This window comes from Lacerta agilis, chromosome 4 (assembly GCF_009819535.1).
Source record: "Lacerta agilis isolate rLacAgi1 chromosome 4, rLacAgi1.pri, whole genome shotgun sequence".
NCBI lineage: Eukaryota > Metazoa > Chordata > Lepidosauria > Squamata > Lacertidae > Lacerta > Lacerta agilis.
In genome coordinates, this window is record NC_046315.1 from 72,118,345 (window position 1) to 72,133,519 (window position 15,175).

Sequence of the window (15,175 nt, forward strand, 5' to 3'; positions counted from 1 at the left end):
GGACCAGGCATGTCTTTTGAGTACTAAAAGTGGTTTGCTCAAATCTGCCTAGTTAATTTACACTTGACATGTGTGAGAGGGAAAAACATGCATGAAAACCTTTCTTGAAGCTGCTTGTTCATTTGTGTTATCACAATGTGTATTTTGTATTTTATCTGCAGATTAGTCGTCAGTCCATTGATGCCCTGAAAAACTGGTTCAGAGATGAAATGCAGAAGTCTGACTGGCAGCTTATTGTGGAGCTAAAGAAAGTATTTGAAATCATATGAAGTTCTTTTAAGCAATGGGCAAGCTAGCATAAACCCACAATTCCTATTACAAAAATCACCAACAGCAGATTATAATGAATGTGCTGTTGATTAACATCTGGGGGGAAATAGGTGGATAAAATGTTTTCCATGAGAAACCAAGTAACTTTCACTGGTTTGACAGTGGTCAATTTACATGTCCCTGTGGCTCCAATGTGCCTGTGCCCCCCACTGTCCTCCCCTTTATACTGGCTACTGTTTTAAAGTTTGCCCTTCCCAGATCTCTCATCTGAAATAAAAAAAATTAATTTTTTATGACAGAACTCAACTTTCACTTTTATACTTGGTAAGATCAGTGCTGCAGTATTTGATTGACAAAATTCCTGCAGAGGTTGTGATTCTTGGATTTTTTGATGTAAGAATTGTTTATTTATGCATACCTCTTTTTGCCCCTTGATTTTTCAACATTCTTTCTGCTTTGTGCCTATAGGAATTTTTTAAGGTAGAAAAATTAGGTAATTGGGTATCTGTGTTTGCTTTGTGTGAAACAATGATGTAAAGCATAGTTGGCTGCCTTTGCTTGCACAGTTTGTCAAACTGTAATAATGTTGACCTGCAAAATAAAGGAAAATGGACATTATCCTGTTAAATTACCTTCTAATAAAGGCAGCACAGCATGTAACATATTTAACTTTCAAGTTAAATTGTTACCAGTGGCTGATCCTAATAATTTGTTCAGCTGCAACTTAATTGGTACTATATATGACGGTTCCAGTCTTGTCTTAACTAAACAGTTCTTGTAGAGCTGTTTGCAGTATCTGGTAAGGGGACTAGTAGATTAACACTGCAATCCAGTATTTATAGCCACTGAATTCAGGAGGACTTATTATTGGGGTAAGTGTGTATATAGCCACAGTCAAAATCACCTTTGGATGCTACAAGCTAGAGAGAATCATATGTAGTGTGAGCAGCACTGCTCAAGTTACATACTACATGGAAGTCAGATCTTGATGGGGATCCTACATGCAACTAAGGAACAATTTGAAGCTTAAAGCTATGACAGTATCCCAGCCTGCACTATGCTGAAAACTTTCAAGCTAAACATAACCAAGAAGGGTTAGGGGTTTGTGGGTATCTAGTTGCAAACATTCAACCATGTGTGTCCCCTCACCCTTGTAACTTGAGGGATGCAGCCACTCATGGGTGAGTGGAAGGGAGGGTAGAATGTCCCTTCTTCCCAATTCCTCACAGGCCCCCAATATCTACTAGTCAGATAGGACAATGAAGTAGGTACAAGTATGCCAACAGCATCCTTTCCAAAACAACACAGCCAGTAAGTCAGGGATAATGGGAGGGCACCACAGTGGATACAACTGAGCTATGTTAAAGAACACTGTGCCATATCTCACTGTGTACCTTTAGCCTCTTTCACATGCAGCCTTCAAATATTTCATTGGGCTTTCAATAGCAGAATCACTAAATAAAAGGTAATAAGCTGTGATCATTAGGATGCTGAAATTTGCTGGAAATTATCCTATACTTACATGAAACTGGAAGAGAGCACTGCCTTTAGTCAACACAGTAGAAGCAACACCTAGAATCTCCTTAGGTCCATGCTTGTCTGCTCCTAAAGTCACTATGCAAACAAGCATACTTTGGAAAAAGGTTACAAGGATGAAATAGTCTTTGTAAAAGAATTGTATTTCTGTCATCACTTTAAACAGGTATGTTTGCCATTGTATGGTGTCTGTAAGCTTGAATGGATAGAAGTGGAATATATATAAACGTTTAAACAATGCTATTTTATCGCATTATTGAGTTAACAGTTGCTTGAATAACCTCTTAGAGAATTACCTCTAATAGAACTGGAGCACTAAGACAATAGAATCTGTACAAATTACATACAGTTCTTTATTAAACAACTGTAAACACTTCACTGTAAAAATCCATAAAACTTTTATAAACCAACATTTTGTAAATAGATTCTATGCTACAATAAAAGAATTTGAACACAGTTATTTACATGCAATACTGACAAATTTTGGCACTTTCTTGAAAGGAAATGTACAAAACACTTTCTTCTTTAAAAAAAAGTCAACTTATAAAAACTTAGCTTTACTATCATGCACTTTGCAAATACCTCACAAGCACTTATGGCACAGCTACCAGAGGGCTCCAGGCTCTCACCACATCCTTCCTATAAAATCAGTTCAGATAACTTTCAATGTGCTTCCATAAGTTTGTTGCAAAACCACTTGAACATTGTCAAGAATGAAGTCAAACGCCATGTTCCAAACTGATTCCACGGACTGCTGCATTAGCCTGTAGGGGGGAAACACATGTCTATTCTTAGAAACTGATCATTACCACCACACATTTTCATAGCTTTGTAAAGAGGGGAGAAGGTGCAATAGCCAAGAGTCACCAACCTTTGGGGGCCCAGTATCTATTTGGAAATGTATAAGACTTCCATGGACAATAAATATAGCCATTTCACAGAAGAGAAATGAGTAACTGAGGCAAGAATAGCATGATGTGGTTTCAAACCCAGTTTACAATGCTATTTTGCAATGTTCCTTCCATTACAAGGAAAGTTTGCCCACACTAAGGAGCTGCTGGGGGAAGGAGCAGCTGCAGACCCCACCCCCCAGATAGATTTTTCCAGGGCTGAGCTGTTCATAAATGCAAGTTCTGGTTGGATGATGGTAAGTATCAGAAGTTGAAGTCTTTCTGCCTATCTCCTTGGCTGTTCCCTCACCTCTAGTGGGGAGCCTGGCTGTGCTTGATTGGTTCACAGCCATGAGGTAGGGTGACATTACCCATTTTTCCTTCCTAACTGTAGCACCAACTTCAGTCTCTTGTCTGCCAAGATTAGATAGAGCACCCCATTCCTCCCCACCACTGCACCCTGCAATTCCCCTCAAATGAAAAATGCACATGCACATACAGAACTGAATACCACTGAAACAACCATAAATACAATTCAGTAATCCTATGGTCTCTTGGAGGATGATTCATGGGCAAAGCAAGCATTTGCTCTCCCTTCCCAGAGAGTCAAGACAAAGCGCTCTGCCTTCAGAGGATGATCCAATGCCAGATTGCCGCCGCCTTACTACTGTGGAAGGGGATGTGCCAGGAGAAAGCTTGAATCCGAAGGCTCCAATTTCTTCCCATTCCCAACACAGGCACCCCAAAAAGCCTCCAAGAGTGAACTATAATAGCCTTGGAGTTGGTTTCTGTCCTATTGTCACCAAAGGGAGGGGAATAGTATAAATTTTAAAAAAACAGAAGGAACACAAAGGCACTCACTTCCTATTTGGTAGGGCTTTGCATGAGGGATTCAACTTTCACTGCCTATGTTTTTAAAAAATGGTTGGCAACAGTGGAGGCTGGTCCATTAGGGCTACTGGGGAATGGCCCAGCCAACCTCTGTCCTCAGCCACCCCCACCTGCTTGCCTTCTTACTAGGGCAGCACTGCCTATCGGCTTCCTCCTCAGTCTCAGTGTTGCCTATGCAGGGCAAGTGCTGTGGGGACAAACCTTACCTGGCTCCACCTGTCATTGGCTATAGTTCTGCCTGTCAATGATTCTAGATCCACCTACTGTTGGGGTCCCTACCTTCCCAGTCCCACTGGAAATCAGCCACCATGAGTTGGCAGATGGAAATCTCTCTTGCTGCAGAAAGAAGCACTAAATGGCAAGCCTATACAAGAACGTATGAGTGAACTTCCTTTGCCACGGCAGTGCCCCAACTCAGTTATTGCCAACTGGGAACCCTCTGAACCTCCCTTTGCTACAAAAGAGGAAGGTGCTTGGTGTCCACGGCAGCTTTCAAAATGCTAGGGAGGAGGGGAGAAGAACTAGTTTCAATGGCATTTTTAGTGAGTGTCAGAAGTATTTGTCCGTTTACAACTCAAACTTAAGGCAAAAAGTTCACAAAGGACATGGCATTGCTGATGTTCTGATAAACATCTACCATGGCAGCTTGACACTGGAAAACTCAATAGCCACAAACAAGTGCTACAATGAAAACAAATGTCCAAATTCCTTGCAACAAATAAACCAATAAGCACATGGAAAGACCTTTAGTTAGGAAAGGAACAAAATGAATAGAATGAGAATTAACACTTCTTTTTTCTGTCAAGCTTTCATAATTGCCTTTTCAGATGGATAAAGTAAGTTCTATAACAAAATGTGATTTGTTAGGACCCAAAATTAAGCTACCTTTTCATGTATTTGATGACCAGATCCAACTTTTCTAAATCCTTTTCTTCTATCAAATCAGTACAGTACTTCACAACTTGTAGGATGTCTTCCTCCATGGGATCTGTGAAATGAAATGGACAAAAAATTTAATGCATTTTTACCCAGCTTGTGGTATTGTGGCTCACAATAATAAGAGAGACACACAGGTCCTGCCACTAGCCTTACATACAGTACTACAAAAGACCCACAAAGTATGGGAAGTGGAGGTAAAAAGTAAAAAAAGGGAGGTCAATCTTCCAGCTAGGACAAAGTGAGCTATATGAGGGATACCATCCAGTTCAGGCCAGGATGATCTTCCCTTGCTGGAGCTCATCTGAATAGCAATTGGTGGTTCCTGTTACTTTAGTCAATGCATGGGGTCTAGTGTATTCACATAGAGCTATTAAATACAATCCTAACACCACTTATCCAGGAGTAAGCACCAATGAATTCAACAGGACTTACCTCTGAGTAGATGTGGTCAGGAATAAATGTGCTTTCAGTCAGGAAGGGTAGTGTGAAACATACATTTATAACCTGCTATTATTTGGTTGTGGCTGCTGCTGCTGCGAATAAAGCCCTCTTTGTATGAAGATTCCCTAGCCAAGTAAAGTTCTGTCTCTACCTTTCCCTTCTTGGAGAAGGTTGTTCAGTGAAACCTCCTTCAATCCTCAGGCAAACTCATCTTTAGACCATGAACTGTCTGGATTTTGGCATGAGCATGGCACTAAGACTGCAACTGTACTTGTGACAAACTATCTTTATCCACAGATCAATATGGAAATTTTTACCTATTATTAATCTTGAACTGTTAAGACTGTAGGATTTATCAGACACTTGCGGAACCACTGCTTCCTACAAATAGTAACCATCTCAGGTCTGTAATATCTGATCATTATGCAATTTGAAACCAAGGTTTTAGGAGATGCCATGGCCCAAATGATGCTTTCAGAAATGTGAATGCCCTTGGAACATTACAGAAGAGTTACGCGAGAGCCCATCTTTTGCCAAGCAACAAAGCAAATAAGGCTGCACATGCTTATTACTGCTAAAGTATTACTTACTTTTCCCCAGTAAGACGATGGAAATAAATTACACAGTGGTACCTCGGTTTTCAAACATAATCCATTCCAGAAGTCAGTTTGAGTTCTGAAATGTTCGAAAACCGAAAACTCAATACAGAAAACAATAAGGAAGGCGCATGGCATGTTCGACTTCCAAGGCGTATTCGAAAACCAAAATGTTCATCAACGGAGACGTTCGAAAACGGAGGTATCACTGTATTTGATACAGTGTATCAAATTTGAGGAAAGAAATGGGGTCCCTAATATGCAGTGATGTCTGTCAAATGGCAATTGGTGGTATCCAGTAGAGAGACAAAGCCTTCCAGTTCAGACTTTCAAATGAATTTTTTTTTAAATGATAATTCTATTTATTTCACTGGAAATATTTCCATACAAACACAATTCAATGAAAAAAACTACAAGCTTACCTGCTATGGTTGTAATCCATTCTTTGAGTAAGGCTTTTACATCATTGAATTCAACAGCTCCAGCTAGATTAGGGGCCTTAGTAGTGCCATACAATAGTGGCTGTGAAACGGATGGGGTGGAAGTATTTGCTGTGGTTTGTGCCAATTCCACCTGTTTATGAACAAAATACACAAGTAGTACTGCACATGTGAATTTTTTTCTTCTGTATCTTCCCAACTCCAAACCTTAAAAAAGCAGCCCAAGCAAACAATAAAACATTAGCTTAAAAATATTTGAATGCTGTATTTATTTGTGATAAAGTTACCTGAGGGTTGTCAGTGGTTCTTCCTTCCTGTTTCAAGAAGTCATCTATTAATTTTTGTGGGCTCCCAACAGAAATTGCCATACTTTTTGCAGGGCTCCCAAAGAGCTTGTTTTTTAAAGGACTGTAGTTCTTTTTTACTGGGCTGACCTGGTTTTTCTTCCTACTTCTTTTCTTGTTTTTCATAACAGGCTTCAAGTTCGGCAAAGGATTCTTTGCTAATGGGAGTAAAAGGAGTGAGAATTATCGAGCACATAATGACTAAAGAGATGATCCTCACCCAGTTATTTCCATTACAGTGAACATTATTTGACGAAGTTCTACTACAGACTTACCAGTGGTACTTTGCTGGAAAACTGCCCCTATAGGTTTCTGTCTTTGATCATATGCCTGTCTCAGCTCTTCCTGCAACTCTGATGGTAGTGCAGCAAAAACTTCAGGGTCCACCTAAGCAAGGAAACATCCATCTGTGGTTATACCAATGGTGTATAACATTGATGTTTACATTTCTGACTTTTGTCTCATTTATGAAATGGATTACAGTGATACCTCGTGTTACATACTTAATCCATTCTGGAGGTCCATTCGTAACAGGAAACCGCTCCTAACATGAAGCAGTGAAGCACGCTTTCACTAATGCCACCTCCCGCTGCTGCAGCGCCACCAGAGCACAACTTCCGCTTGCATCCTGGGGCAAAGGTCACAACAAGGGGCATCTACTTCCGGGTTAGTGGAGCACGTAATCCACAGCATTCGTAAGGGGGACAGTACGTAACATGAGGTACCACTGTAATACTCAATGTTTATAATAAAACATCAGTCTATAAAAAGCACTATGCTGTTTGTAACTTTAGACAGGACAGATTTATTCAGAGCAGGAAAACTAGAAATCTATAACCCCCCCCCCCCCGAGCAAATACTTTATTACTAAATGCAAAGGTATACTAGTATGTTATCAAACACATACTGTCATTCACCTGTGAAAATGCTGGAAGTGCTATTACATTTATTCCTGTATCATTGCTTGGTTCTTTGACATCTGGTATTTGTAAGAGAACTGCCCCAACAGGCTGTGGAGGAAAACTAGTATTGTATCCATTAACAGGCTCCTTCTTGCTACTATCGCACATCTCTGCTTGCTGAAGAGAATACATTTGCTCTATTTGATCTCGAAGATCAGGTGGGAGTGCTTCCAAAACAGACTGATCCAGCTATGAACAAAAACAACGTTCATCTTTCAGTTTCAGAAGAAATTACTTTTAACCACACATATTTGCAAGGAGGAGAGGGAGATTATGTACAGTGGTACCTCCGGTTGCGAATGGGATCCCTTCCGCAGCTCCAGTCGCAGCCCAAAGAATTTGCAACTGGAGGGACTGCTTCTGCGCATGCATGCGGGGCGAAACCTGGAAAAATACTTCTGGGTTTGCTGTGTACATATCACAAAGGATACGTAACCAGAGGTGAATGCAAGTAGAAGTACCACTGTATTATTTTAGTAACACAGATACAAAAGGCATAACGGAAGAAGCTGTTTCTTCTCCTGTACTAGTTATTTGTGTTCTAACCAAAATAAATGAAAGAGCTTGTATGGGATACATATTTCATTTATAGATCACTTCCCATGAAGCATTCTACACTAGCATATTGTTCATACAATCAATGCCTAGGTGTAGCTATACCACATTCTATGCACTGTTGTGCTGATATAGCCAAGACTCAGGGACAGCTTAAAGGTTAAGTCTCTCATATGCTAGTGACCAAAAAGCTATCTGCACAGCAGAAACCGACACAGAAGCCATTAACAACTGCAAACAACTTATCCATCCAAGAACATGTGTTTTGCACATGTTCTCTTGCAGGATTATATATACTTTTAAATTAATGTTTTATCATTGTTACAATTTATTTTCCATGTAAATGAAAACAAAAAGTTAAATTAACCAATTTAGACATAGCCCCTTCATTCCTCCGTTTGCACAAGCTGCAATTAAGCCAGAAAGTGTTTGACCATAGTTTCCCAAATCAGGATCCTAAACCAACTTAAACCATGTTTTAGGATCCTGACTTTTTCAAAGTCAATAGCCATGATGGCCTGGTTCAGACAAAACAGGAACCCGTGGCTAATTAGTGACTAACTGCATTCAGGAAAGCTACAAAGGGAGAAACAAAGGCACTGCATGTGTGCAGAAGCGGATCTTTTATATCCCAGTATATTAAACTAAGATATGATTGTCCAAACTGGGCCAGATTTAATCCAAAGGATAATGATTATGAAATTATTACAGTATTGTTTGAAGAAGAAAAAAGCCTCTCCACAAGTTTAGTATCTCATAAGCTTCCCTACAGATTTCAACTACATGAAAACACTGGGGAAAACTAACTGTTCCCATACCTTAGCAATACACATTTTGCAGTATGAGGGAGGTACTATACAACCTTTCTTTCTAATAATCTGTGAAAAACAGCCCAAAATAAAATTCTATGGTTCTCTCAATATAGGTCATGTCTGATCATTCTGTCAGTCCCACCCAGTATGCATCAAAGCTCCTATGATCCCATAGTTTCCCTAAAACAGAGCTGTGTTTTGATCAGATTACCATAAAGTATGAATCAAAACTCAGCCACTAGATTCCCCCTTAAAAATGCAATATTAACTCTAGTTCAAAACCATTCTGCCCAACAAATGCTAACAGGTACAATTCTATATTCTTTTGCATGGAAGTAAATCCCATTAAATTTAAAAATGTTTACTTCCAAGTAGACATGTATGGCAGTGTTCCCCAACCTTGGGCCTCCAGCTGTTTTTGGCCTACAACTCCCATCATCCCTGACCTGGCCTTGCTAGCTAGGGATGATGGGAGCTGTAGTCCAAAAACAGCTGGAGGCCCAAGGTTGGGGAACACTGATGTATGGGACTGCAATTTAAATTTAAGTAATGTGTTCACATTTATTGCTTGAGGCATTCCAAAGACTCATGGAAAGTATCACACAATGGGTGGGAATAGAATAAAAATATGGATCTTATCAATTATTTGCTTTGTATTAAGAAAGAGCAAGAAAAACTTCAGACCTTTCTTTACATTGTTCTTACCAGAAAGAAAATTTTACCTGGGAAGGTGATGGTACCTCAATACTTAAATTAAGTCTTGATTTTATACTGATAGGCGTGTGCAAACCATTCAGACTGACTACAGGCTCAGATTTGTTGGCAACACGATTGGCATTAGATGTCAGAGACGCCGGCATTGTACATGCTTTTGATGTGGAAGATATTTCAACATCCACAGCCGCCACAAATACTATGAATGGAGAAAAAAGACAAAAGTGTAACTGTTCAGAAATACCTTGCACATACAATTAAAGGAGCCTGACTACTCTGTTTTACTTTCTATTATTGCAAAATTAAAAGTTATTAATGAAATACAAAGAAGTTATCAATAAGAAAAATGTTTTCAAAAATGTGTATAAATTACACACTGTCAATAAGAAGCCATGAGAAAGGAAGCATAATTTCCATTTACTGACCTTCCTTGTGCTGTTGTTCTGAGTTCTTTATTCCTTTTGGGACTTGCAGAAGATCAATAATGGAATTAGCTCCACCAGGTAAAAATCCAGAATGTACTGATGAGCGAGAGGAAACAGCTGAAGTTGTTTTATTAGCTGGAACTAACTGATGTACTTGAATTCCAACCTAAAAAGCAACAAAAAGGCGCATTGTTTCTAAACAAAAACAATTTTCAAGAAATAATGTAGCTAATATTTTAAACTTTACTTATAGGAGAGTATTTAAATTCTTATTATAATATAATAAGTAAGCAGTATACACGATTGCTTTCTGTTTATGGTGACCAAGAAGCAGCAGCAGCGTTTGGATTTGATATCCTGCTTTATCACTACCTGAAGGAGTCTCAAAGTGGCTAACATTCTCCATTCCCTTCCTCTCCCACAACAAACACTCTGTGAGGTGAGTGGGGCTGAGAGACTAGCCCAAGGTCACCCAGCAGCTGCATGTGGAGGAGCAGAGACGCGAACCCGGTTCACCAGATTACGAGTCTACAGCTCTTAACCACTACACCACACTGGCTCTCCGAAGAACCAAACGTAAGTATAATAAGCTCAACAAAGTCTAAAAACGGAGATATTGGCCTTTCAAAACAGGTTATTTTCTAGAAGACTTTGTGATTTTACTCAAGAGCTGATACCCCATTTAAATAAAAATATTTGGACTGTCACTGTCCAGTCTCTCAAACACTTAGTCACGTTTTAATTCAAACCAAAGTACTAACCTGATCTGTTTTCAATGACATTGACTTGTAATTTTTTCACCCTGCTTATACTGTAACCTTAATGGAAAAATTGAAGTTATATATATAGGAGCTTGGCAATTTCAGTGATTTAACACTTACCCCTCTCATATCAGAAATATTCAACTTCATTGTGTGAAACATGTTCAACATTTCTTTACCAATCACTTTGGCACTATCTGTTGCATGGTCGAGAGTCACAGTCCTACAAAGAACACACATTTTAAAATGCATTAAGTTCTTGATCAATGGCTACTACTTGCAATAGCTATACACTACTCCAGAATCAGCATGCCTGCAAATACTAGTTGCTAATGATCTATCAACCATGGGAAACAAATGTAAGGGGGATATGGCAGAGGTTTTATAAACTTATGCATGGTGTGGACTGTGAAATTATAGAGTTCTACTATTATGAGTGGAAGAGAAAACGAACTCTAAAATATCCAATGGCAGGAGATTCAACACAGGCAAGAGTAAATACTTCTCCAAACAGTGTTTCATTTGTTTTTAATTTCTTTTTGCTTTTAACTTCTTTATAACTTTGTATGATGCTATTGTTTTGTTTTATGTTTTTATATTGTTAAACGTTTGCAAAGAGACTTAGACATGCCTTCTGCTAATGTCCAGGAGTTTATTAAGAATTTACTGTATAGTTAACTTACAGCATACAGTAGTACTAATATACATGTCTACTTCAGAAGTAAGTCTCTTTATGTTGAATGGGGCTCGCTCCCAAGAAGTAGGTAAAGGATGGCAACCTATGCTTTGGTTTAGGATTGCCATAGGGGAAAAGAGGGCTCTTGTGCCTTTAAAAAACTATCTCCACAATTGGGAGCAGCAGGACACAGTTAAGTCCCCATGTTATGCACGAGACTATGGGCAGAAAATTAGCAATGATTGTACTCTAATTTTATGTTATGCCATGCCCCCTTCCACAGCAGCCATTTTTGTCATGTCATGCCTCCATGGCAGCCTTTTTTGACTGGCGCTCTCAGCATTCTCTGAAAATCCAGAATGTGTTCCTTAGTCCAAAGAGCCTAAACCCTATGTACCATACTTGCTGGCTGAAGGGAAACGAGTATGTAAGTCATTGAACCATTTTTAGAAGTTAAGAAAACTGCATAAAGCTTAGATTTGTAACCAGCATAGGGAACTAGTCTTCCCCTAAATGCTTATACTATGATTACAATGTTCTATAGGCTCCTGTCATGCAAAGGCTGTAGAACTTGACAAAAGAGAAGATCAGCAGAGTAGGTTGTTTTAGTTAGTATATTGTCCACAATTAACTAGCAATTTAATTTTTACAAAGCATCTTGTATATCCCACAAAAATGTTCATCTGTTATGCCATTCACTGAAGCAAATCAGCAACAGATCAGTAAAATATATTAGATTCTCGTGCACTATATAAAAAAGAAGGAAAAAGTAGCTGCTTAAGAAGTCTAGGACATAACACCAAGAAAGATTATGTTCAAGTTCACATTACTTTACAGAACTAGGTCTACAATTATTAGAAAAATTGTTTACCTGGCAATACTGTCACAGATTCCATGGCCTCCAAATTTTGCAGGTTCTATTGGGGCCCCAGCTTTTCTGACCATAATTTTGAGAGTTAATCGTTTGCCTTTCATACCAGCAGCTTCCAATCTATGTTGGATCTCTTCTGAAAGACTCAAAAGGAAAGCTTCTGCTTCTTTTGGCTAGAAATAGATAAAATGTGTTGTAAAAAAGTAAGGAGGAACAGTCTAATACTGATAGTGGTACTGACAGAATTAATCTACAATATTTATATACCACAGGCAGGATTCACAAAACAAGCTGCACCAACAGACTTCCACTTGTGCAATGGGGCTTTCCGCCCATGCCCCAAAATTGGCTTGGGGCAGGTGTTGTTAGAATTCCCAGAAACGTACCCAGGAGAGGGGAGATAATTTAATCTGGTGGGCTGAAATGCTTGCATAGACAGAATGGAAGAGCACTAACTCTGAATTCCATCCCTTGCATTTTTTTAAAATAAAACGTATTCATTGTTGGCTCACTTGGTCAACTGTAAAGGTAAAGGTAAAGAGACCCCTGACCATTAGGTCCAGTCGCGGACGACTCTGGGGTTGCGGTGCTTATCTCACTTTCCTGGCCGAGGGAGCTGGCGTACAGCTTCTGGGTCATGTGGCCAGCATGACTAAACCACTTCTGGCGAACCAGAGCAGTACACGGAAACGCCGTTTACCTTCCTGCCGGAGCGGTACCTATCTTTCTACTTGCACTTTGACGTGCTTTCGAACTGCTAGGTGGGCAGGAGCTGGAACCGAAGAACGGGAGCTCACCCCATCGGGGGATTCAAACCACCGACCTTCTGCAGGAACAAACACAGTTGGTCTCTAAGGTGCTACTGAAAAGAATTTTCTATTTTGTTTCACCGACCTTCTGTTTGGCAAGCCCTAGGCTCTGTGGTTTAACCCACAGTGCCACCCGCATCCCTTTTGGTCAACTGTACATGCTTTCAAACTTCCTACCTTCTGCATTAATTTAAACAGAGCACACACCCTTACACAGGGTGAGGGTGAAATTTGGTGGATGCACCCAGATCCCTGCATAAGCATAGAGTGCACCTTAGTACACATCCAACATTTCTCTTACAGCTACGCACTACAGAGAGTGTACTCAGCTATTGTTGACAAGAACTCTCTAATGACCATGCAAGAAATCCCAAACATTATTTGAAAACCACTGTTATACACTACTTATGTTAAAGTGAAATAATATGCTATCTGCCTAAAGGTCATACATTTCAGCATTAGGAACACAGGAAGGTTATCAGACCACTGGTCCACATAGTTCAGTATTATCAACAATGATTGGCAGTGGGGCTGCAGGATTTCAGAAAGGGATCTCTTCTAACCATAGCTGAAGAAGCAGGGGTTTGAACCTGGGACCTTCTGCATGCAAAGGAGATGTTTTACCACTGTGCTACGGACAAGAATTAAACATAGAAAAAACCAGCTAAATAGCTGCATTACAGACAAGTTATTTTAAGATACTGACTTATTACTGCACAAAAGTTATGATTATTATTTTTACCTGGGTAAATCTTATACCATAGTTTATCTCAGCTGAAACAGATTTTCTCTCTTTCTCTCTCTGAACCAGCCTGTCATCCAAACCACGGCAGAATCTGTAGAGCATTTGTCCTGTTTTGGGGCCAAATTCTTTCTGAAGCTTTGACATTGTGACACACTGCAGATCTCCACAAGTTTTTATACCCAAAGATGACAACTTGGATTCCATTGTCCTACCAACTCCTGAAAAAAATAAAAATACATTTTTGCTTTTGAAGTCTACAACTGGGAAATGTAATTCACTTAAGAAAACCAACGTGTATTAATATTTATGACTGCCCAGAAACTTAGTACAACAAGCAACAGTGATGCCAAATTCTAGCATTCACATTTCAGCAAGCAACGAACCACCACATATTACAGGATCTAAAATAATTCTGAGCTCTAAGTAAAAAGACCACTAGAGACTGTAAAGCACCTGAATATTGACATATTCAAAGGGTACAAATGTATTCTTTTGCCTTGCTTGTGCATTTTATTAGAGAAACAGCTCAAAATGAAAATGTTTTAAGCCACAGCCACTCTCAAGCTTTGGAGAGTATTGTATGCATTTCTCACCCAGCATGATCATAAATCAAATGCTTATAGTAATTTAGTAGGGGATAATCACTTTCAGGGTTGTGTTCCACAGGGGAAAGTCTTGGGAGGGGAGCTGAGAGAACTATGACTGAGTCTCTATACAAAACTGGGAGTGATTATACTAGCATAAATTTACCTGGAAGATAGCTAGTAAGCTGGCTTCTGATAAAATCATCCACTTCTTCTGGCTTTAAGTGATACTGTCCATCGGGCTTTGCTCGGCGCGTTGCCATTCTAGCCAGCAAAATGTTTGAACCTAAAAAAAATGACAAATAGAATGTAGTTGAATAAATCCAAATTGCTATTAAAAATATTAGTTCATACTTTGGTATATCATCATCCCAGAGAAGAGGAGGAGGAGGGTGGAGCTTACGATTTATGCCCTCAGACTTATGAACACAGGAAGGCAGTTAAAGCACCAGTCAGGTTACATGTGATGTTGTTGTTTATTGCTATAAACATGAGCTATGCAATTTCCTTTGGTAAATGAGCCTTTCTTCACACTGCTCATGGCTTGACTATAGAATTTGCTACCACATAATGTAGTGGTACTTGGGCGGCTTTAAAAGAGGTTTAGACAAATTCATGGAGGATAATACTATAAATGGATACTAGCTATGACTGCTATTACGGTACTACCCCAGTACCAGAGGCAGCCTGCCTCTCAATACCAGTTGATGGGATTCACAAGTAGGGAGATTGCTGTTGCACTCAGGTCCCATATGCGGACTTCCCATAAGCATCTGATTAGCCACTGTGAGAGCAGGATGCTGGACTACAAGTGCATTTGGTCTAATCCAAGATGATTCTTATGCTCTTAAGAGCGTCAGTAGCAGCTACAGGAGAATATGAAGAATTTATGCATACTTCACTAAAATGTGGAT

At 39.6% G+C, this 15,175-nt stretch overlaps 2 protein-coding genes across 4 annotated transcripts in view; one reads left to right on the plus strand and one right to left on the minus strand.

Annotated features, from left to right (window-relative positions):
* EIF5B (eukaryotic translation initiation factor 5B) overlaps positions 1-933 on the plus strand; it is a 29,674-nt gene extending 28,741 nt beyond the window's left edge. The window contains exon 24 of the mRNA XM_033147585.1: positions 162-933. Coding sequence (XP_033003476.1) covers positions 162-269 — 108 coding nt within the window. The 3' untranslated portion in view covers positions 270-933. The remainder of the gene's footprint in view (positions 1-161) is intronic.
* A 1,202-nt stretch (positions 934-2,135) lies between these two features.
* Positions 2,136-15,175, minus strand: part of REV1 (REV1 DNA directed polymerase) — a 41,618-nt gene continuing 28,578 nt past the window's right edge. For all 3 annotated transcript variants that reach the window (XM_033147582.1, XM_033147581.1, XM_033147583.1), the window contains 12 exons: positions 14,428-14,547; positions 13,675-13,895; positions 12,124-12,296; positions 10,697-10,799; positions 9,816-9,981; positions 9,399-9,589; positions 7,265-7,498; positions 6,623-6,734; positions 6,291-6,505; positions 5,986-6,136; positions 4,473-4,575; positions 2,136-2,570 (listed from right to left, as the gene is read on the minus strand). In XM_033147582.1, the coding sequence (XP_033003473.1) occupies positions 2,459-2,570; positions 4,473-4,575; positions 5,986-6,136; positions 6,291-6,505; positions 6,623-6,734; positions 7,265-7,498; positions 9,399-9,589; positions 9,816-9,981; positions 10,697-10,799; positions 12,124-12,296; positions 13,675-13,895; positions 14,428-14,547 (1,901 nt within the window). In that variant the 3' untranslated portion in view covers positions 2,136-2,458. The remainder of the gene's footprint in view (positions 2,571-4,472; positions 4,576-5,985; positions 6,137-6,290; positions 6,506-6,622; positions 6,735-7,264; positions 7,499-9,398; positions 9,590-9,815; positions 9,982-10,696; positions 10,800-12,123; positions 12,297-13,674; positions 13,896-14,427; positions 14,548-15,175) is intronic.